This window comes from Sebastes umbrosus, chromosome 12 (assembly GCF_015220745.1).
Source record: "Sebastes umbrosus isolate fSebUmb1 chromosome 12, fSebUmb1.pri, whole genome shotgun sequence".
NCBI classification, from domain to species: Eukaryota; Metazoa; Chordata; class Actinopteri; order Perciformes; family Sebastidae; genus Sebastes; species Sebastes umbrosus.
In genome coordinates, this window is record NC_051280.1 from 23,033,997 (window position 1) to 23,058,714 (window position 24,718).

At 37.8% G+C, this 24,718-nt stretch overlaps 1 protein-coding gene across 7 annotated transcripts; it reads left to right on the forward strand.

The window, feature by feature from the left end:
• Nucleotides 1-1,611: 1,611 nt before the first annotated feature.
• Nucleotides 1,612-23,287, forward strand: kdm4ab (lysine (K)-specific demethylase 4A, genome duplicate b). 7 transcript variants are annotated; one of them, XM_037786395.1, is made up of 23 exons: nucleotides 1,612-1,806; nucleotides 3,967-4,128; nucleotides 4,499-4,674; nucleotides 4,834-4,948; nucleotides 5,121-5,314; nucleotides 5,783-5,832; nucleotides 6,261-6,364; nucleotides 6,485-6,622; nucleotides 6,820-7,037; nucleotides 7,789-7,955; nucleotides 8,075-8,766; nucleotides 9,947-10,054; nucleotides 10,245-10,368; nucleotides 10,587-10,762; nucleotides 11,897-12,110; nucleotides 12,653-12,732; nucleotides 14,917-14,972; nucleotides 16,931-17,039; nucleotides 18,291-18,482; nucleotides 20,583-20,753; nucleotides 20,890-21,009; nucleotides 21,579-21,671; nucleotides 21,815-23,287. In XM_037786395.1, the coding sequence occupies exons 2-23, from the start codon at nucleotides 3,988-3,990 to the stop codon at nucleotides 21,950-21,952; spliced, it is 3,576 nt and encodes a 1,191-aa protein (XP_037642323.1). In that variant the 5' UTR covers nucleotides 1,612-1,806; nucleotides 3,967-3,987; the 3' UTR covers nucleotides 21,953-23,287. The 7 variants fall into 7 exon arrangements, with proteins under 7 accessions (XP_037642323.1, XP_037642325.1, XP_037642326.1 ...); XM_037786397.1 differs by having other exon boundaries at nucleotides 10,251-10,368; XM_037786398.1 differs by having other exon boundaries at nucleotides 10,254-10,368.
• The last annotated feature ends 1,431 nt before the right edge of the window (nucleotides 23,288-24,718 follow it).

Here is a 24,718-nt window from a genome sequence, read left to right on the forward strand (position 1 = left end):
TTAAGTTAATATTTACAGTCATTACAAAAAGATTTAAACTAGTGTTTTAATCATTTTAATTTTAATTTTTTAAATATATATTCTATTTCTAGACAATATATTGGTTAATTTAAGTTAATATTTACAGTCATTACAAAAAGATTTTAATTAGTGTTTTAATAATTTTTATTTTATTTTTTTAAATAGATATTCTATTTCTAGACAATATATTGGTTAATTTAAGTTAATATTTACAGTCATTACAAAAAGATTTAAACTAGTGTTGTAATCATTTTAATTTTAATTTTTGAAATATATATTCTATTTCTAGATAATATATTGGTTAATTTAAGTTAATATTTACAGTCATTACAAAAAGATTTAAACTAGTGTTTTAATAATTTAAATTTAAATTTTTTAAATATATATTCTATCTATTTATTCTATAAATCTTTTTGTAATGACTGTAAATATTAACTTAAATTAACCAATATATTGTCTATGTTGCTGCACTTTGGTTTTAAATGATATATGGGAAGAGAGATTACAAAAAGATTTAAACTAGTGTTTTAATCATTTTAATTTTTTATATATATATATTCTATTTCTAGACAATATATTGGTTAAATTTAAACTAGTGTTTTAATAATTTTAATTTAATTTTTTATATATATATTCTATTTCTAGACAATATATTGGTTAAATTTAAACTAGTGTTTTAATAATTTTAATTTTAATTTTTTAAATATATATTCTATTTCTAGACAATATATTGGTTAATTTAAGTTAATATTTACAGTCATTACAAAAAGATTTAAACTAGTGTTTTAATCATTTTAATTTTAATTTTTTTAATATATATTCTATTTTTCTAGACAATATATTGGTTGATTTATGTTAACATTTACAGTCATTACAAAAAGATTTAAACTAGTGTTTTATTCATTTTAATTTTATATATTTATTATATATATATTTTATTTCTAGTGTTTAATAATTTTAATTTTAATTTGTTTTAATATATATTCTATTTCTAGTGTTTTAATCATTTTAATTTTAATTGTTTTAAATATATATTCTATTTCTAGTGTTTTAATCATTTTAATTTTAATTGTTTTAAATATATATTCTATTTCTAGTGTTTTAATCATTTTAATTTTAATTGTTTTAAATATATATTCTATTTCTAGTGTTTTAATCATTTTAATTTTAATTGTTTTAATATATATTCTATTTCTAGTGTTTTAATCATTTTAATTTTAATTGTTTTAATATATATTCTATTTCTAGTGTTTTAATCATTTTAATTTTAATTGTTTTAATATATATTCTATTTCTAGTGTTTTAATCATTTTAATTTTAATTGTTTTAATATATATTCTATTTCTAGTGTTTTAATCATTTTAATTTTAATTGTTTTAAATATATATTCTATTTCTAGTGTTTTAATCATTTTAATTTTAATTGTTTTAAATATATATTCTATTTCTAGTGTTTTAATCATTTTAATTTTAATTGTTTTAAATATATATTCTATTTCTAGTGTTTTAGACGTGGCTCTGAGCTCTGAATCCATCATGCTCTGACGCGCCATCAGAGCCGCCCTCTGATTGGCTGAGCGTGTCCCATGCGTGTTGTGGTAAACAAAATCCGAGATGCGTGTGCATGCGTAGAAGTGGAGTAATGGAGGATAGTGATCTATTCACGGGGGGCTTAGTTTAGCAAGCTGTCTTCCTTCTTTCATGTTCGCGACTGCTGTTAATCTATTGATTTACGAGGTGTTTTACAACGCAACGGAACAACGTCTGAATCCACGTAAAGGAAGCAGTAAGTAACGCTACTTGCACGTCGAGTTTACGTCAACGGTCGTTCCAGAATGTTAGCTTCTTTAAACTCACAATGCTAATCTGATAGCTAAGGAACTGCTAACGTCGATGCTAACGGCAAGGCTTATAGAAAGAGGCGAGGACACGCGTCATCAATATGTCATAGCGACGGGGTACCACACATGCGCAGTAAAATCTGGTCTACACTGCGCATGCGTAATACCCATATCCCAATACCTAACCTCTTTCTATAGGCCTTGGCTAACGGACGGGTGTAGTCTATTTCCTGGAATAGATATCACTTGACTTGGTACGAATGGTACTTTCACTTTGTGTGTCTGTCAAACAAATTTTTAAACGTCGCTTATAGGAATAAGGTAGCTATATTTTCTATATCCTCTATATGTCTCTAAGTTTGCTAACGGCTCACCAACGTATGAGCTCGTTACGTAGCTATGGTGATCTCTGTAATGCAGGAAGTAGTCCGATCCCATCACGGTGTTAACGTGAATTAGCTAATGTTAGCTTGTCTTATGACTTTTTCCCTTTGAGACAAGTTTGAGTGGTAAGTTCACTCTAATCATGCACTATTGCACTTGAATACTAGTGAAAACATGTATGCTATCACACTAACTAATGCTCTGTGTCATTGCATTATACAATGTTTCCTGAGCAAGTTAGCACAATGTGCTAACGTTAGCTGGCTGGCTGCTGTGCTTCCACATTGGGGCCGAATTAAAGAGACGCGGGCTGCGACCAATCAGGGCTGCTTATAGATGCTCCCAGTCCTTTCCAGGCTAGATTGGTCCCCGCCACAGCGAGGAAACGTATACAAACACGCACCATAGCCTACAGTATGCTCTCTCTACTATTCAGAACCAGAGATATTGAGAGTATAACATTGTAGGAGTAGTGTTCAGTGTATAAAACCAATTATTTCATTTCATTTTTTTCATTTCATTTCAAAATTGATTTCGAACATGTAGAATATAAAAAAATATTTTTTTTTAAATAAAGAAAAAGAATGATCATACCAACAAGTCGACAGTCAGAAACAAGTAGTATTTACATACAATGAAAAGCGTAAGAAAAATAAATTGTCAAACACTTCATGCCTTGATTTACATATTCAAAAAGGAGTGAGAAGAAGTATAAACTTATTTAATCCCAGCCCTTCTCCAAAAGTCAATTATTAATTATTAACCAGCTTCCTTATTGACCCATACATATACTCTAATTAAATTTTTTTTAATAATTATTTTTTATAATTATTCTAACTATAATTATTACCTTTAATCTGTGTCATACAGAAATATAAATGAATTACTGATATAATTATCCTTATCAAAATATAAATTTGTTATCAATCCAGAATACCAATTCATTACTTATAATACAACCTAATCACAATACCAATTCATTACTTGCATATTTATCTTAATCATATTGACTATTTGTTATCTTTTCATATATGTGCAAATTATTATTTATAATATACAATTTATAATATACAATATGTATATGCAATACAACCCACAATATATACAAACATATATATATATATATATATATATATATATATATATACTTAAAGATGTATTAAGCAGTTATCACTGCAGGTTACCAAGCTGTTGGTATGTTGAAATGTTAGCTAATACTATCAGTAAGCAGTTTGGGTACTCTTGGAAATAAATGTGCAGAAATACAAAATGTTATATTATTATTGATACTTGCTAAATATTGTTTTAATCAGAATCAGAAATACTTTATTGATTCCTGGGTGGAAATTTGGACGTTACAGGTGCTCTTATATAAACATAAAGAAATGGACGAAAATGATAATATATGTAGAGAAATTTAAGTAACAATAAAATTTTTAAATCAGAATATAAGAAATATGTGCATTAAGACACAACATATAACCACAGTCTAAATAAGTAAATACAAAATGCTGAGAAGTGGTAGTAATAAGGTAAGAAGTAATTATTTAAATATAGATAATTGTTCAATTAATAAACTATAGGGGTGCAGACCAAAAAAGGCAGGATCCAGTTAAAAATGTCTGGCTGTAGGTAGAAAACGAATAAGGGAATAGCTGAAATACATACTCAATATTTATATTGCATCATAAAATCCCAATTTCTCCATTTACAATCTGCAGGAGCTGCCATTGAGTTTTGGGATGGCGTCAGATGCGGTTTCCCAAAACCATGGTTCCAAGGGGATCATGACTTTTTACCCCACTCCTGAGGAATTCAAGAACTTCACCCGCTACATTGCATATATCGAGTCCCAGGGAGCACATAAAGCAGGCCTGGCTAAAGTAAGTACTGACACACTGCATGTGTTCACACAGGCCATATTCGCAGCCATTGTAATCTTTATGGTATCATATTTATTGGTAGTAAATAATGGTGAGCAAATGTAAAATTAAAAACTAGAAATGGTACAAGCATCAGTGCCACATTTCTGACGGCTATCAGACAATTGTGATGTCTGTATATGTTTTTTCTATAAAATTATTTAGACAAGGGCATCTGTTGTTTGATATTTTGCACACGTAGAGTGATGGAACAAACCAGCTTGTCTGAAAAATAAATAAATGTATACCTCCAAAGTTTTGCTGGTGAATAATTTTGATAAACAGTGTTACGAAAACAGAATAACTCACTGTCTACTTTCTTCCTCCTAAGATTGTCCCACCAAAGGACTGGAAACCCAGAGACTCTTATGACGATATAGACGATTTAGTGATCCCTGCACCCATTCAGCAGGTGGTGACGGGCCAGTCGGGCCTTTTCACACAATACAACATTCAGAGGAAGGCCATGACCGTGAGAGAGTTTCGCAAGGTTGCCAACAGTGACCGGTGAGAAGTGCAGAAATGAAATACATTTAAGTTTCTTCACTTATCAGAAAATCTATAACATCTGCAATTGAATGATGACAACTGCATTTTTAACCTTTTGATGGTAAAAGTTAATTTATGGCGTGGTACTAATCAGATATTGTTAATGCCTTTTTATAGGTTCTGTAGTCCGCATTATGGTGACTTTGAGGAGCTGGAAAGGAAGTACTGGAAGAATGTGACATTTAACCCTCCCATATATGGGGCAGATGTTAATGGATCTCTTTATGGCCCCGTGAGTTGACATTAGTGAATATTCATCAATATTGAAGGGTTTTCCGATTGCTTTCTGTGTACCTGTTGACCTGATACATAAGGGATGCTGTTAACATTACTGATCATAGTGTTGTTAATCACTGCTTCAAGTCTCATCTGTTGATCTTGTATTATCTGCTCTACTCCTGCAGGAAATCAAGGAGTGGAATATTTGCCATCTGGACACCATTTTGGATACTGTCGAAAGTGAAAGCGGCATCACTATTGAGGGTGTTAATACACCCTACTTGTATTTTGGCATGTGGAAAACCACCTTTGCATGGCACACTGAGGACATGGATCTCTACAGTATCAACTACTTGCACTTCGGAGAACCCAAATCATGGTAAGGACACAAACTTCTTTTCTTGATCAGATGCAGAAATAAAACTCTTGATTCTTACACACTCTTATATAATTCTTATATTAATCTAAACATATTTTGATAGTGATTTCCCAATTCTGATCGAAACCCAGAGGAATCACAGTTAGGGATATGTGCTGTTAGATCTGGATGTTGATACACAATCTTCTCTGCCACATGGAAATGGGTGTCATTTACATAAGGGCCCTTCTACATAGAAACGGCAGGCTTCCTATTTCCTATTAGTGACACTTCAGCATTGATACAGCAGGAAGGCCTATCCCAGAGTGCTTTGTTTTCATAAATGTGGTATAGTGAGTTGAAAAATGTGGCTCTGACTCTCTTTCAATGTAGTAATGCAACATAATCTGACAACACACTGCATAGTATATACATAAATGTATACTATCAGTTTACTGTGACTAAGAAGACTTATTTGAATGTGTGCAGGTACTGTGTTCCTCCAGAGCATGGGAAAAGATTGGAGCGTTTGGCTAAAGGTAAGAGACAAACGCATGCTGTTCACTATCATGGTCTCTAAAGCTGTGTTCACACTACGAGCGACACCGCAACATTCTGGAAACCGGTGACATGATGCTGCAAACTGACGCCCGACACTTGTTGCTCCATGACGGGCGTGACACGCTACAAATAAGGTTGAGCTGGTCTCAATTTTTTTTCAGTTCTCAAATGACGCAGGGAAGCGTGTTTTTGTTTCACTCTGTTCTGTTCTGTTCTGTTCCGTCGAAAAATATGCCGTTAGCCAATCCCCGGTGCTATTTAAAGACATAACTACGTCAACGAGCGCTTGAGCAACGCTTTAACAGAGACCCGGCGTCAATGTTGCCGGCCATGCTGGCCGTTTTGTTGCTTTTGTCGCTGGTAGTGTGAACATAGCATAACTTCTGTCTGCTCTGTCTTCTTCTAGGGTTCTTTCCTGGTAGTTCCCAAAATTGTGAGGCCTTTTTGAGGCACAAGATGACTCTCATCTCTCCCTCTATACTGAAGAAGTATGGTATTCCGTTTGACAAGGTATGAATAGAGTATTTGTTTGTTTGTATTTCAAACAGAGGGTCTTTTCTTCATACCCACTGAACAAGTCAAATGTATAAACTGCAGTTACTTAATCTTTTTTTTGTACCTCTCCCTAAGATTACTCAGAGGGCTGGTGAGTTCATGGTAACTTTCCCCTATGCCTATCATGCTGGTTTCAACCACGGCTTCAACTGTGCAGAATCCACCAACTTTGCCACAGAGCGATGGATTGAGTACGGCAAGCAAGCAGTTTTGGTGAGGACTGCCAAATGACGGCATAGAAAACCATACTTAACCTTATTTGAATCAGATTTTTATCTTGCTGGAAATAATGTAAACGTATACATTCATACAGTATAATCAACTATATGTTTATAGAAATACATGCAACAATGTCAACCGTAACATTCGCCATTTGACTCGCAGTCTTTTTGTGCTCTTCTTTCTTTTAGTGCTCATGCCGTAAAGACATGGTGAAGATTTCCATGGATGTATTTGTCAAGAAATACCAGCCAGATCGCTATGAACAGTGGCTGGCAGGGCGCGATGTGTCGCCCATTGACCACACGCGGCCCACCCCAGAGGCGAAGGAGTTCCTGGGGGATACCTATAATGACAACAGTAACAGTAACTCCATGGAGAGCTGCGGGGAGGATGGAGAGCGGAAGGGGTGGGTCACTTACTACAGAAAAGAACACCCTTGTGTAGATGCGTTGTTGTTCAAATGGTTTATACAGTAGAATGTTTTGGTACGGGAGAGCTAGCGACGGACTTGGCGAAGTTAGCGGAAGTATACACGTGTGACTACATCCGGTTTTCAAAATAAGGTGTTAACAAAGGAAACTGCAGATACAAAATACATATAAGGAAATAAGACTAATTGGCTTAAAGTCACCAGAAGTATAAAACATTACATGTCCCTTATAAATTGAAAAGGAAATACCACTAATTTGTGAGGGAATTGTCTTTATTCCTTGATTTTGGGGTTGCTGGAAATTTTTTAATGAATAATGCCTGACAAGGACTGATATATTTGACTTCAGGACATCTCTGACTACATACATGCTAAAAAATCAAACATTCTTACTGTATTCATTTAGATATTTTCCAAATTAAAAGTCCCTGGAATTGTATGATTCAACTTTTTTCCATGGTCTAGTGTTAAAAAGTTAACTAAAATCGAATCGCAATACTTAAAAATCGCAGTACATATTGAATCAGCACCCAGGTATCGTGATAGTATCGAATCGGGAGATAGGTGTATCGTCCCAGCCCTAATTGGCAATGATATTGAAAAAGTCGTATTAAATTCTAGTATTAACATTTGTCAAGGTTTCATTTTACAGCAACAGAAAAGAAAAATGGTATCCTATTCTCTACTGTTTTAAATCCTCTTCCCTGTGTCTCTGTTTGGTCCTCAGAGCTACACAGAGGATTGAGACCAAGAGACACCGAGTGTGTCTGGAGGTGCCTGAGGAGGTTGTTCCCAAGGATGAAGATGAGGAAGATGTGGTGCAGTATGGGAAGCGTCCCAGGCTAAGTCTTTTGCCTCCACGTTTTACGTCACAAGATGGCAAGAGAAGTAAAGGTATCATCACCTGTGCATTATCTTCTAGTTTCCTGTCAGGCAGCTAAGCCTCTAATAATGTTTGAAAGTGCATTTTTCATCCTCACATCCTAAACAGAGACCTCTGATTTAATTTACAGGCCCACCAAAGTTGGTTGTCACCCCAACCAAGCTCACTTTATTGGATCCGTTTCACAGAGGCCTGACCCAAAGTAACAGTGATGTAAGCCGTACCCCACATTATACCAAGACTCGCGCACCTGCGATCTCGTCTCAGTCCAAGCCCAGAAACGGACATCTATCGGTTTCAACGCTGCCTTCGTGGACAGAAGCCACCGCTCAGCCTGCCCGCAAAATGGGGGTAGCCAGCCTGCTCTTCCACAGGACTCTGAGTCCAAAAGACGCTCTTCAAGTGCACAGCTACACTCTAGAAAAGCAGCAGCAGCAGCAGCCCCACACACAGCTGCAGGTGCACAGCTATGCCAAAGAGCATCTACCCCGTCATCTCCAGCACAAAACCTGTACACCGTCACACACGCAGGTTCAGCCCTCGCCACAGCCCTCGCCACAGCCTTCGCCACAGCCCTCGCCACAGCCGGAATTAAAGATTATTCTTACCAGAGCGGCACCGATTGAATCGGAAGCGGAGAGCCTTGAAGAGCTGGACCAAAAGGAGGACAAACCTGAAATACCAACGCCTGTTGAGGATCAGGCTGAAGAGGAGAAGCCTGAAGTTGAGCCCACCAGCAAGTCTGCTGCCTCTCCGACTCAAACGCCACTCAGAGAGTTGAGTAAAACAGAGACGGAGGCCCCCAAGATCAACAAGCGAAAGGTCAGTTTGTTTGTTTTTTTACTTTGATATTTTTTTAATAGAAGATGCATGACAGAACGCTCATACCAAAGATGCAACAAGTGAAATGTAATGTTAAAATTAGGGCTGTCAATCGATTAAAATATTTAATCGCGATTAATTGCATGATTGTCCATAATTAATTTCAATCAATCGCAGATTAATCGCACATTTTGTATCTGTTCAAAATGTACCTTAAAGGGAGATTTGTCGAGTATTTAATAATCTTATCAACCTGGGAGTGGACAAATATGCTAGCTTTATGCAAATGTACGTATATATTTACTACTGGAAATCAATTAAAAACACAAGACAATGACAAATATTGTCCAGAAACCCTCGCATACAAAAATATGCTCAATCATAACATGGCAAACTGAAGCCCAACAGGCAACAACAGCTGTCAGTGTGTCAGTGTGCTGAGTTGACTATGACTTGCCCCAAACGGATTATCATAAAGTGGGCATGTGTGTAAAGGGGAGACTCGTGGGTACCCATAGAACCCATTTTCATTAAAATATCTTGAGGTCAGAGGTCAAGAAACCCCTTTGATAATGGCCATGCCAGTTTTTCCTTCGCCAAAATTTTTCAGTAAAGTTCAAAGTTATTTAGCCGCCTTTGCGACAAGGTAGTATGACATGGGTGGTACCAATGGATTCCCTGGGTTTTCTAGTTTCATATGATGCCAGTATCTTCACTCTAGCTTTCCCAAATTGCGTTAAAGAAATAAGTGGCATTAAAACAAATTTGCCTTATCACTTTGACAGCCCTAGTAAAAATGTTAGTCTTGTTCACTGTGGCACACGCATGTTTGAGCACAGGTTAGGTTCTATTGCAGCATGCATTATCTTTTTGTGAACGTAACACCAAACTATCTAAAGTAGCTTGCTTTCACTCTGAGCATATCACTTGTTAAGTTTATATTTAGTGCTCATAAAGGTGTGTCTTTGCTTCATAATACTGTTGTGCATGTAGGTTCTAACAAAAAAGACTTTTTGGTGGCTCTGTACTGGTGCATTTTCTTTGCATGATGTTTGCATACTACTACAGCATTATTACTAATTCTAATAACACAGCTAATCTTGGTGGCAGAATACATTTTATCAGGCATTATTTCCAAAGTCTGCCCTGTTAAATGTTATTCATGCTGTTCAAACTGCAGAGTAACCAAGCCCCACTTGTGGATAGTGGCATTGTCGTCCTGAATGACACCATTCCCGTCAGGAAACCAGTCCATGATGAGGTGAAGCCGATCGCTCAGAATCATTACGTAAGTAGTTACTATAGCTGTGAGCAAATTCTCAAAGGGATCTATGGACCCAATGTTTATCTGGAAAATGGTATGCATACCAGTACAGAGCTCCCAATATGTCTCATAATTGACTTCATGACAACTGATGTTATTGCCCATCGATACAGATGCAGGATAATTCCTGTTTTGTCTTGCTATACATTTCTTGCTCCAGCAGGTGTCAGAAGAGCAGTCGTACTGCAAGTCAGTTGTGAAGAAGCAACAGCAGCAGGCTCAGCTCTGTAAGCTGCCCCGTCATCACCCTCTAATCAGAGAGGCGAACAGTGACGACGGTACGCAGTTGTTTACGTCATCTGCATAATGTTGTGTGGTGCCAGTTTACCAAACACCATATTTATAGTAATAATTTTAGTGCTTGTTCTAATTAACTTTTCTTTCCATTTTCTTTTTTCTTGTGAACTTTTCATGACTTAAATCTCTTTCTCTCCACCATCTTCCTCCTTCATTCACACTTGTGTCTCTGTCCTTCATGCCATCATTCTATCTGTAGATGAGTTCATAGATGAGGAGTTTGATCAAGAGGAGAAGGAGGACTGGGCAAAGCCGCTAGCCCAGCTGTGGCAGTGTCGGCCATATAACCCTCAGGCAGAGAGGAAGTACAACAAGAACATGGGCCAGCAGGCCCCCTACTGCTCCATCTGCCTGATCTTCCACACCTACCATCAGGTAACGACTACAAGCATGTTACGCTCTTATGAAGTTAGTTCTGTTACTTAATGTTTTTATTACCATCGTTTTGCATCTATATTGAGTGGACAGTCGTGGTTATCAGCATTTCATACACTGTTGTCATTTATGGAAATCCAGCCATTTCAGAGAAAATGAGTGATGGACTGTGTGGTGCAATGATTTTTCAGTGTTGATGAACTGGGACCAGATAATACAATCTTTTTGATGTTATCAAATAGGGGTGTGAATCGTTCGCTATTTTACAATTCAATTAAATTTCGTTACTTGGGGACAGGATTCAATTCAAAATTGATTCTCATTTCAGTACAGGGGTGCCAATTTCAGTATCTACTCCAGTCTGTTGTGCGCTCATAAAGGCGGTATGGCAAATTATGGCATGAAATCAAAGTAAAGTGTGTGTGTATAAGATTATGTAGTTTGTATATTTGAAAAAAAAAAAAGGTTTTCTCAATTCTCAGTGACTTCAAGAATAATGAGTTTGCATAAATAAAATTGGTAGATTTAGGCTAGCTGCCTTTTTATTTCTCACAAGCCAATTTCAAAAATAAATTGTACACAAAATAACACTGTAAAACGGGTATTTTGTGTGATTTTTCAACAAATCACACAATAACGCTTTTCTTGGTGTGTAGATATATATCTAGGTTCTTTTGTAGAAAAAAAAGTTTTTTAAAAATAGTTTTTCGGAAGTTGTGAATTGTTGCAGAATCTTGATTCTTACGTGAATCGCCACCCCAATATCAAAGCTAAAGTCAAACACAGATGTCTTTATTATCGCTTTACTTAAATTATGGCTGATGTTTGTTTTAATATCTGTTGTAGAAAGAGCTAGGATGTGAGATTTCTTTTTAATTGTTGTTGCTTATTTGCAACAACAAGTTATATGTATATTATTTTAAAATAGTTTTGCCAAGTTAAATATCTCTAAAAGATTAAAGTTCTAAATGAAACAAATGTCTCATTTGCCATAGTAATGTTTGGATTATGTTAACATAGTTGTGCATTGATTTAACACTGATTAACATAACAGGTTGGAACGTCATCCAGTTCTAACTGAGGTTTGGATCCATCTGATAGATGTATAACAAGCGTTTCTTTTTTCCCCTCAAGTCTGAGTCCAGTAGTGGGAGTGCCGACGTGATGTTGGTGAACCGTCCTGGGGGCCGCCAGTGGTCCAAGCCACTCATCCCTGAAATGTGTTTCAACACCCAGTCTAGCAAGACGAATGATAACGGGGAGGCACAGCTGTCTCACCCTCATATAGCGGAAGACGGGACCAGCCGGCTGGTCAGCTGTGCTCAGTGCTGCGTCCGCGTACATACCAGTAAGCCCCTTTTTCTGTGATGAACAGGTTACTATTAAAGTATGCATTGGTAGGAACACTTCAGGGATTGTTAAATAAAACATATCTTACTTACATTGTATTCAGATCTATTTTTATTCTTTAGGAAACCACCAGTTAGTGGTTATTCTTAAAACTACTGTTACACAGTTATATCAAAAACAGACATCACTAAAGATGATTATGGATAAATATACAAACACACATGTGCCACACTAAATTATTCAGCCAGTAGTGCTAAGAGCTCTTAAACAGCATTTACACACAGAGCCTTTCTGAAATTAATTATTTTGCTGGATGAAGTGCTATTACTTTAGTTTAATTTGCAATGTTTTCTTATTTTAGTTTTCATAATTTATTTTATTTTATTTTCCTCTAGCCTGGCTTGGTCGTTCTATAGCGTGATCACTTATTTGTTTATTTCCCCCCCCAATTCTCTTAACCAGCCAAATATGACTAATAATAAGCCTCCTGTCAAATGAAGCATGTGAATGTGTGACATGATCTTTTCTGTTCCTGTTCAGGTTGCTACGGTGTGTCTGGGGATGAAGCAGAGCTAGACGACTGGCTGTGCGCCCGCTGTGACGCTGGGGCCATCACAGAGGTTAGTTAATTGGGCTACCTATAATAGATCATCTTTATTTTAATTCAAATTATTTGAGTTGCTCATCATACTGATACCAGACAAAGTAAAAAAATACAGCCGCAGAGTAGCCGTATCCCTCCAACAAGCTGCCTTTTATTATAGAACATTTGGTGAATGTTCAATAATATCAGCAAGGCAGTTTCACTATCAGGAAGTCCAGCGTCACGGATTATCATCAACAGTGAGCACAGTGAGAAAATTGGTTGGAAAATCCTGGAGAAATGGGATTAGTGCACCAATGTTTGATTTATGTATCAGTAAAAATAAATACATTTTCTTAACAATGAAATTGAATGCACTGGCCTCACATGTGTCATGTCTGCAGGTGTTTGTTTTTCCAATTAAAGGTCCTAAATAGTGAAAACAGTTGGTCTAGGGACAGTTCAGAGTGAAAACCACACGGTGGAACATGGTGCAACATTAAGAGTTTAATATTGAAGAAACAGCTGTATTCACAGCTCTCTTCCTCAGATGAAGGACCAGTGCCAGTGGTTGACAGTCATTGTCACCAGTATGTAATAACATAAGATCAACTTTAATTATCCGATCCTATGCTGGGCATTTTTTAATTTGAAGTGAATTGCTGCTGCTACAGTTGAAACCATTGTGCGTATCATGATGGCGTCTTTCCTTTACTGCAGTCCCATGTTGCTGTACATCAAACATCAAAAAAATGTATGTCCATGTGCACCATATTATGTCAGTCCTTCTTTTACCTAAAAGCACAATACAAACCATTATGTACCTTTACTGAACTAATAGTTTAATATAATTGACAACCACAGCAGCATTTGTCACAGTTCATCTAAACTTGTCTCTCTATGTTACAGCGTCCTTGTCTCTGAGACAGTGAGAGTGTTCACTTCCCTTGTGTGTTATTGTTTGGGGAATTTGTTTTTATCTTTAAATTCCCGCTGCTTTCAGCATTCCTGTTTCCTCAGAACAATAGATTGTTGTGAAAAATGTCAGGAATGTGGTCCAACTGTGGCACAAACGCCTTTGACCACCAGTGGGCAATGCTTCACTTTATAATTCACTGTGACACGTCAAAGGACTTTGGCTTCACACTGTTCCTGTTAAAGTATTTTTACATATATAATTATATTAAGGATTATAGTCATTTACTTTATTGAAATATTAGACCATTGAATGCTGTGTGGATTTTCTTTAAGGAGTTCTAGCCATTCATGATGTTATTAACAAACATGGGGGCTCAGGATGCACCCATCAAGTGTTTTCTTCCCCTTATTACTGTACTGAGCTAACTGACCATCTTTTAAGGGATTCCTGTAATATTCAGTATATTTTCTAGGGCTGCCCGCTCTTAGACTAAGATTTTTTTAGTTGATTAGTTGTGTTTTATGCTTTTTCATGCTGAATAACTTATTTCCAAGAAACTTATGCGCACATCTCTGGTAAACACAAGAGTTAAAGTGGTGCTTTTGTGTGATTCTTTGTGTAGGAACTCAGTTTTACAGATCTGTCTAATCTGACTAATCGATTAGTCGACAAAATCGTACTAGTGTTAGTCGACTAAGAATGTCTTTGGGCGAGGACAGCCCTAGTATTTTCCCATAGTGATTTGTGGAATATCATTAGAGAAAGGTGTGTTTGACTAGAAATGCTGTGGCAGGAACAGGATTTAAATAATACAGGACATAAGGAAGTTGTCAGTCAAAAGCAGCACTTTAGAGGTGAGGGGAACTTTGATCACATTAGGCAAAGTGACTGCTTTTAGTCCAGACCTGGTCGGTTCACTTCACTCCCTGACAGCGTCCTCTTTACTGAACCTGACAGCCTCAGTTTATTTATTATTGCCACTCTGCCTTTCACTGACTCGCAGTGTTGTTATCCCTTAGAAGGTTTTAAGAAAGTGCATTCAGGCGTTCCTGACAGCTGCTGCACCAGGTATGCAGTGGATTTGTGAGAAACAAAGGATTAGCAATAGATTGAGCTTTATATAGCTGATACCTATCCATGTGATCCAGTAGAGGAGAGACTGTGTTATCCCCAGTTTAAGATATGAATAATACAGAGTAGAACATCATGTATCCAAAGCATCAGGATTTAGATGTGATGAAGATAAAGGAGTCAGATGCCAGAGTTAAAATAACACATTGTTGTGTGTTTTTCCTCCTCCAGGACTGCTGTCTGTGCTCCTTGAGAGGCGGTGCTCTTCAGAGAGCCAACAATGACAAGTAAGTAATACCAGCACACAGTTTCCTTTTGAAATAGGATTTACTGGACATTAGACAGTGAGAGGTCAAGTCTTATGTGGAAACCAAAGAGTTATTAGTTATAGGGAAGATTGGTAGGGAGTCTGGTTTTATGGGACAGACAGTAAGGTGGTTATTGTTTGGACTTTTTATTTACACCCACTCGTGCAGCATGAGGGCAGCACCGAGTGTTTCTAGGATGTTAAAGTGCCGTTGCTTCTTCTTTAAAGAAAACCCTTTTCAGCTGACCCAGTGCCACATTTTCTTTTCTAAGAAAAGCTTGTCTCCCTTTTTTAATTGAATGTCTTCGTGGTGACAGTCATAAACTTGTGAACGTAAGTAAAGGCAAGAAAAAGTGCTCGAGAAGGATTTATGATGTTTACAAAACAGCCCAGACATAGTCGGACTAGTTGGTACACAACAGATTGCTACCCGTGCCTACCATCCACTCTCCTTTTGACCACTTTAAGTCTGTTTCTTCAGTCTGTTACTGCTAACATCCATCTGGTGGATCAAGCCCTTCAAGCTAAATGTTTTTTTTAAATGCAAACATGCACAGTAGATGTGTGCGGTTGTTACACACCCTCAGCCTGTGGTTACACTTTATCGCTCAGTGTAGAGCACAGTAAGTGTATGTCAGTTTAAAGGCAGGAAACAGGTTTCGTTAGAAGCAACGTTTTCCTGTCGACCAACTATCACAAATGGCTTATGACAGCGTGGGACTTCCTATTTTTATGCAGACTAATCCACTATATCATTCATTTAGCAGTTAGTATCTGGAACCACAATAAACTACTTTTCTTTAATGTGCTGGATTTTGAATAATTGGTGTTCATCTAACCACTTATTGAGCACGTGGATATCAGTTAACAACATTGTTTTTTTAAAATCACCCGTGACCGGTTATTTTAAACCACATTGTTTAGTTTATAACAACAAGATTTTGTCAAGCTACTTTTTCCAATGTAAATACTTGGTTGCGTCCGAAATTCCATACTAACATGCTATTTAGTACGCTAAAGCAGTATGTGAGATATTTTAGTATGTCCTAAACCTTAGTATGAAACCAGTAGTACGTGAATTGCATACTATTTCCAGTGAAATATTACAGTATGCAACGCTGGGCACTACAGCGGCATAAATATCACACAATGCAATGCGGTAGTGACGACAACATTCATAACGGATGTTGAGGGACAGCTCTGTAACATCAATAATGCTTCAATTTAACTGTAAGTATAAGATTCCACTTTGCTAGGCGTAATATTTATATTTTAAAATAGTTCAGACTTTGATTCTCACAAACCGTCATTTTGGTCACATGAGGTTGGCGAGGGTTACCACGGTTATGTGTATCCAACCCACAAGGAGGCTCTCAGGAAGTGATGACGTAAGTTACTGCTCACTGCGTCCAGAAATATACACACCACTGTTTATTCACAGAAAAGTATGTTGAACGATCGTACACCTATTGGGTATGTAGTGCATAGTATGCGATTTCAGATGAAGTCAGTGTCTTTCATGCTCAAGTTAAAAAACATTTGATCAAGTGACGTAGTTTTATATGGGGATATTTTTGGCACATTTATTAATCCTTGAACTGAACACAATCTTAATATTATAAGATTTATCAATAATTTCATCCCTAAATATGTATTTGTCAATTTGTTATAATCCCAGTCCAATATTATAGCTTTTGTTCTTCTATTTAGAAAATAAATGTAGTAGTACAAGTTGTTGTAATAGTTTTTTATGGATCATGTGTAGACATTAACTTGTAGCCCCAAAGACAAGTTAATGTCTAACCATAATAATTAAATGTTTAATGTTTAATTGTGTAACCACATTGTTTAATATGTGCTCTAACGTTTCTAGGAACATTGCACCCTGGACATTGAATTGTTTGTCTTAAATCCTCTTCATGTTTGCCTTTCACCCAGGTGGGTTCATGTGCTGTGTGCCATCACTGTGCTGGAAGCTCGCTTTGTCAACATCACTGAGCGAGGCCCCATTGACCTCTCTGCAATCCCACTGCCACGGTTCAAACTGGTAAGACTCACCACAGTTACAGCGGCCTGCTGTACGTTTTGGTCTAACTGCCTTACTTCGATCAGGAGTAGAGATGTTAGATTCAATTATTAGTTAAACAAGTTGATTTTTTTCTGGGTTAATAAAAGATGGTATCAGATCAGTGCATAGACTGGCGTAATCGGCGATACCTGTTCCCGAATTTTGGGCAGTATCGGACGCAACAACTGTATGTTGAAATCTTTTATTGGCACATACAACAACTCTAATCCGGAGACCTGTTTTGTAGCTGTAGACATGAAGGTAATACTTGAAATCAAACTGTAGTTGCCCTGCCTCGTTGCTGAGTTTCTCTTATTCAAAAATGTTCTGATATGAAAATTCATTGTCGTATATTATCATGATGCCTATTGATGGCATTGTGAGTCGGGACTATTATTCCACCGCCAAGTATTTTTGATCCATACACAGATTAGGTTCTTGGTAAACTGAGTTGTACAGTGAAGACATCTGTTTGTGGTTCTCACTGAGGACACGCATTTCACCGAAACTGCTGTGGCGCCTGATGGCTGTCCTTACTCAGTTTCACTTCTCAATCTGCCCCGCATGTTTCTGAATAATATATGTTGTTTTAACTACGCAATGGAGCTATGACAGTTTGACCACATTTGATTTAAAAAAAAAAAAAAAAGACGTCATAATACACAGAGTTTTTACTTGGAAATTATGTGAAAGGCAGACTGTGTGTGTGTGTGTGTGTGTGTGTGTGTGTGTGTGTGTGTGTGTGTGTGTGTGTGTGTGTGTGTGTGTGTGTGTGTGTGTGTGTGTGTGTGTGTGTGTGTGTGTGTGTGTGTGTGTGTGTGTGTGTGTGTGTGTGTGTGTGTGTGTGAGTCATGCACAAACAGACTGGGAATAATGTTGGACTTGGTTCACAATGGTCGGCCTTGTCTCCATTGTTACGGGTCTTGATCTCAGTGGATTTACTTCTAAATAAGTACATATGATGTCATAACCACATTAAATTATCAGAAGGAAGTTGTGTAATTTCCCTCTTAACATATCTGTGTTCCAGTTCGTGTCTGGGTCTGCCTGCCTTTTACTCCTTTTGACAGCTTTTTTTTTTCTCTCCTCTCATCCTCCCTGCTTGGCTTGTTTCCTTTCTCCTCCTTTCCTTCCCCTGCACTTCCTCTGCTTTAACCCGCCACTTGTAACTTTTCCTCTTGACCGCTGTTGACCCCCCCCCCTCCACGCTTGTCTTTGTCGCCCTGGTAGAAGTGTTCATACTGCAGGAAACGGATGAAGAGGGAGGTGAATGGCTGCTGTGTCCAGTGCTCCCACGGGCGCTGCTCGACGGCGTTTCACCCCACCTGCGCTCAGGCAGCTGGTATGCTCATGCACCCGGATGACTGGCCGTTCATTGTCTTCATCACCTGCCACAGACACAAATCGCCCGTCATACCTGAGGTAACCTAATGGAATCTCAGTCAGGCCAATAGTAATGAATTAGGTGTGAAAGGTCACATCATTTTATATGCTATCATGGGAAGCTGTGATTGGATTTTGTTTTTGTTTTTTTGTGAGTAGAAGGGATCAGCTGGAGCATTTCTCTGCTAGAAGAAACAAAAAGCCAATCACATGAGACATGTTGCTCTGTGTCTGATCTCACCGCTTTGCTTGAATTAGGTTGTTTAGCTGAGAGGTAATCTGAAAAATCTGTACTTTTCTCTGTTTTGAGTAGGGATGGGTATTGTTAGGATTTTATTGATACTAGTACTCTTATCGATACTCTTATCAGTTCTTTTTCATTTAGCTTTTTAATATATTATTTAAAAGAATAATTAATTCAGAACAAGATTAGAATTTATTTATATTTTAAATATAGCTAAATGTTTATAGAGCAGCAACAGTAATGTTTACAACATCAAATCACTATATAAACTCAATAATATCTTACTGGGAAATAATCTGGTATGTCAATAAAATAAATAATATTCCTGAGTAAAGTTTATAAAGAATGAAAAACACAGACATCAGTCAGTATCAGTTATTCCTCCTGTCCTCTGTCCTCCTCCCTCTGCTCATCAGTTTACAAGAATTTTAAGATACGTAGCAAACTAGGCTAAACAGTTGGACTACATACCGACTGCTTTTGTTTTAGCTTGGTTTGTAACGATTCGCTATTAGCCGAGCTGTAGCACAGCTGGCGTCGGTAGATGAGAGACTGCGGACAGAGCAGATTGAAATATCGTTTTTCTACATGTTATCATCATGTTTCTGCTTGTTTAACAGGTGTAATGATAAAGTACAGTAACAAGCGTAGTTGTCGAAGTTAACTTCACTTCACCTGGTTTACTTCACTGTCCCCACCGCCGTCTCTCTGCTCTGCTGTTTGCTGACTTCGCTCCGTGTGTTTGTGTGTGTAGTTGGAGGAGCGAACGTTGGAGCTTATCAATACTTTGGTCTTTATTAATTTTGCACCGGTGCTCGTTTAATACCAGGTGTCGGTACCCATCCCTAATTTTGAGCTGCAGTTGAAGAAATTAGATGAAGAAGACAAGTTTACTCTATCTTAACTTTTGAGAGTGTATTTTTCTGCCAGCTGTTCTATTTCACAAATGTCATTATGTTGAAATAACGTAGTAAGTGGTATTTTTCTCACTTCCTCTTTGTAAAGCAAGTTTCCTTCCACTGAATCAAAGTACAGTGATTTTCTACTGCAGGAAAGTGGCATAATCAGCAGGCCTAGCTTAATTAAGCTTTATATAATTTGTATATTTACAAGTATGCAATAAGGTTATAAATCATTTTTACTGTCAGAATTGAAGCTTGTTTACACTACTGTTAAGAACTGTGTTGTTGTTTTTGTGCTTTCCAGAATGTGACATAATGTATCATTTCCAGTCACATTTTAATTTGAACATAAATCTTTTTCCCCCACATTTCATAAGATGGATAAATGCGCCTAACTTGGTGCTAAAATCTCTCTGTGTTATTGTAGATTTTTGACAAAGAGGATCTTTTGTGAAGACGGTCTAATTAGCCTTGCATGTTAACTTCCTGCGCTGGTTTAATCGGCCCTGCAGCACAGTGATACTTGGAAGACTTTTTTTCTAAACTCTCAAACCACCGCAGGGATTCTTACTTTTGTACATGTTCATGCTGCTTTGATTCACTAATTGGAGGAGACAGACATCTGTTTGGTCCTGTCAAGAGATATGAGGCGACAAAATTAATGCTCACGGAATGCAAATGAACTGCGAAGGTTTCTTCTTTGCTGCTGTGGTATTGAGATAATTGACTGCAAGTCTGGGCTCGTTTGTGTAAATAGTAAGCCATATTGCTCAAATGTATATTGTACCATAAAGCAGAGAGCAATATAATTCCCTGGGTACACATTATTGACCAAATATTGTTTTAATCATTACAGTAGAGTAATCCTAGCTGAGTTATCGTTATAGACTCGTGCTGTTTATTTTGCACTAACAACCACTTATCTTTCATGTGGCAGTAAAGCGCTGTGGAGTGATAAGCTTTCAAGTGTAACGCTCAGTTTCTGTCCCCCAGCGCAACAAGGCGTCCATGCGCGAGCTGGCAGTCAAGCAGAGGGTGATCTGTAAAAACAAAAACGGTCGTTACTACCACAGCGAGGTGGTGGAGCTGACCACGGCCACCTTCTACGAGGTTGTGTTCGACGACGGCTCCTACAGCGACAACCTCTTCCCAGAGGACATCGAGGTTAATAGACCTGCTTCCAATCATTGTTTACTGTCAAGTGAAAAGATGTTAAACTTTGCGAGACAACATTTATAAGCTGATATAATCTAAGCTCCCTCTTCTGATACACGGCGTTCAACATTTGCTCTCTTTTCAGAACCGCGACTGCGTCCGGCTCGGTCCACCCACCAAAGGTGATGCTGTTAAAGTGCGATGGACAGATGGGTTGTTATACGGAGCCAAGTTCATGACGTCGCACTCCATCCCTATGTACCTGGTAAACCCCTTTCTGTCTTACTGGCACTGACATGGATAGACTGTATTGAAAAGGCTTACTCGGTTACCACATCAGAGAGTTATGTTTCTCTACCTCAAAATGTGGTCTTGTGTGGTGGAAAGTAAAAATGTTGTGACTCATTAAAAATGAATAATTTTGCTCATCAATATGTGATGTCTTAAAGTGAAGTGCTTTTGGCCCAATTATGCAGTTTCTCCTCTAATTATGTTTGGTGGAGAGAGCAATGATGACGTGACACAACAGCCTGCATATTATTGTCGTTTTACCACCCAGTTAAAGACTTACTCAGAAGACTCAGAACACTTGAATTACAATATAATGAAAGGTTATTATGGAATTTTTGCCCAATTATGACAAAAATACACTGCCTACTGCCGCTTTATAGTGATTTATTGCAGCATGTGAGTAAAGTGCTTAAATTGCCATATAACAACGTAACTATTTAAAGCAACAGTCATGAAAATACATGGTGGTGAAAGGAATTATCATGCACATTATACTGTATGTATATTAATGGTTTCACTTTCTACATGTGTGTGTACATTCAGGTGGAGTTTGAGGATGGATCACAAATGACCGTAAAGCGAGAAGACATCTACGCTCTAGATGAGAATCTGCCCAAACGAGTCAAGTCACGAATGGTAACGTACAATCCTCCATTATATCAGAAGGCCACTGAACCTTTTATGTTAAGAGAACGCGTTATGAAATGTGCAAGGTGTGACATAAAACACATTTTTTTTAAAGCAAGCACTAATTTCTGTTTCTGATGTTTGTTCCTCAGTCGGTGGCGTCAGACATGCGTTTCGAGCTCTTCTCGCAGGGCGACGTCAAAGAGAACACCAAAAGGCAACGGGTCATCAACTCTCGGTACAGAGAGGACTTCATCGAGCCCGTCATTTACCGAACCATCATGGAGTGACGGCTGTTTCCTTTTCGCTCTCTCCTCCTGCTTTCCACCTCATCAACTCATCGCAGAGAGGTGCAGCTCCAGATCTTTCTCTCTCGGTCTGGCTTCTCTGCTTCTGGCTACTGCTGATAGGAACGACCCCCCTTCTCTTCTTCCTCCTCCTCCTCCTCCTCCTCCTCCTCCTCCTCATCCTCCTCTTCTTCCACAGCCTGTCAGGCTACATATTTATAAACTACGGCTGGGACTTTAAATGACTTTTGTCTGCATTAAATAATATTCTTTGACCTACGTTTTCCATCACACCCTGTAGATTCTGTTTTCTTCCTCCATTTCCTTATTTTTTTTCTTCTTTTTCTCAGGAAGAAGCCATCAATGAATTATTAAATATGGAAAAGGTTGGACTATCTAACTGGGGCAATATTTTTGTTTCTCTACCAGCACATTTAGCAGCTTCACACATTATAAAATGGACAATTTTTTCTAATTTAGTGACATTTCTTCTATAAATGACCTTTTGCTCTTGACATACAGACTTGTGTTATTTTCATAATGATGTATCATAATATTTTGCAGTGAAGAAAAATTGTGTTTGGGAATGAGGTTTTAAAGGAAGCGTCATCAGGTTTTTTTCACTCATGAAGTTAAACAAAGGCAGAGCTATAAACTTTGAGCCAATCAGCTGTTGACTACAAAACCAATTAGATGAATCAGAACTGTGTTAAGTTGTAACCCCAAAGAAATTTCATAATATCTCAATGTCACCTTCTGACACATCTTTAGATTGTACTTATGATTCATGTAATGCGATGCATGGAGTGATACGTATGTCTTCTCATCGGTGTGTCAACGTGCGTCTACTGTGAGGAGAAGAGAACTAGTTTTAAAGGCCCAAGCCTTACATTTCAAAGGGCCAAAGCATACTTTGGTTTTTGTAAAGCTTAAGGTTTATTATGACTATTGTAATTAATTAACTTTATTTATGCGAGTGCATTGAGTTTGAAAACAAAGCTATTTTTGTCATGTCCTTTTCACAATCTGTAGAAAACCTCAGATGTATTTATATTTATTATATAGATAGGTTTTCAGACATCCTGTTTAAATTGTGAGACTCTCTTCTCCTGTGTTGGGACTGAAGGGTGTGAATGCCAATCTGGCTCCAGTCCCTCTCGAAAACAAAAAGCACTTATTTTTACCTCCCGCCATGGGAGATTTACCATTTTGTCAACACGTGGCCTCCACTAAGATTAGATTTTTTTTGTGTGTTTCTGATAAAAGCTAGCTCTAGAGGTGAACATTGTAACCAGGTTCTAGTTTGATCCCAAATAAACTGAAAAATCGGTAAGAGGATCATTTCCATTAGTTTTCTTTGAGTCCTTTGTATCCGAAAAGTTGCTGTGTTCTCAGGAGAGCGTGGTGTGCAGACACCTTTTTAGCGATACTTGTCAGGTTTCATTTGGGCCCATGTCCAAGGCAGCATCAGATCTGTACACGCTTTGTAAACATCAACTGTTTGAGTCAAGTTTAGAATAAGAAAAATAACCTACTTTCTCTACCTGTACCACACTCAGAAGGGAGCAGATCAAAGTACTGAGATCCAGGCAGTATTTCCATGAGAACCAGTACAGTTTTGCAGCAGGCTGCATTTCTTTTCCTCTCTGGTGTTTTTGAACTAGTGGTATTAGATGTCTCAGCCAGAGGGCCTGCAGCTGTGCCAAAGCAGCACGGGTCTTGTGAGGTGGAGACCGCTGCTGGAATTTGATTAGATGGATGGCTCCTGGCTCTCCGTATCACTGCACCCTTTACAACCTCTATGAACTCCAAAGTTATCAGACATGTCAGATCTATTATAGCTGTATTGGAGTCTTACAAAAAATATGTAAACTAATTTGAGGCTGAACTTGGTAGTTATCCGGCATGCATCCTCGGTTGCTCACTCGTAGAAACGGTTAATAGGGTTTACAGTTGAGCATGTTGGATGGTGTACATCTGAACCAGTGTAAAAACTGTATTTCCTTCAAGGCCTTATCAGTCATTGATGGCAATCTCCCACATACAAAACGTTCATTCACGATGTGTTTGCATGATCATTTTCACAATGCAAATGTTGAGGTTTTCAGAAAAAGGCCTTTGATGAAATATCAGAACAGTCACTGGTCCAGATATGTAAATGTCTAAACTTGTTTCTCACAAAGAAACCCGAGAGTATTATTTATCAACTACATCCCTACTTCAGCCTCTAGTCAGGGTCAACCCAGAGAAGTACACGTCGGTTCTTTACACCCTTTAATTTATGCTGCCTACAAACCTCAATTTCACCATTCTGACATTTTCCAGATTGACAGTAATATTGACAGTCATTGGGAGGAAAGCCACACGGTCTTGTTTAAGAAACAACCTGCTATATACAGTAGTTGTAATGGACACTTGATCTTGTAGCTACACCTACAAGATCAACATATCTTACAAAATAACCATGTAAAACTATGCTCTCCAAGGGAAACGCCGAATTTCATCTTCTCTTATTTAGCATTTACTGTTTAAGCAGTATACAGTACAAACACTTAATGACAGATTTATAACACACTTTATTACACGGCTTTGTTTAATACTCGATTCTGATTTGACGGCGTTCTACGGCCTGTTATTTCTTTATAACAGATCGTTGCTATGGGCGCATTTCTGATGTCGGACTCTTTTTTAAGTAAGTAGCTATGTAATAAGCGGGATAATGTACAGCTAGCGGGTCATTGTTGTGAAATAAACCCTGACAGTGCGATA

What these genes read in the sequence shown, in the direction of transcription:
- kdm4ab (XM_037786395.1), top strand. Translation starts at nt 3,988, where the DNA reads ATGGCGTCAGATGCGGTTTCCCAAAACCATGGTTCCAAGGGGATCATG. An exon ending in TCTTCCACACCTACCATCAG is followed by an intron (nt 10,763 to 11,896) that starts GTAACGACTACA and finishes TTTCCCCTCAAG; the next exon opens with TCTGAGTCCAGTAGTGGGAG. An exon ending in ACTCCATCCCTATGTACCTG is followed by an intron (nt 21,010 to 21,578) that starts GTAAACCCCTTT and finishes GTGTACATTCAG; the next exon opens with GTGGAGTTTGAGGATGGATC.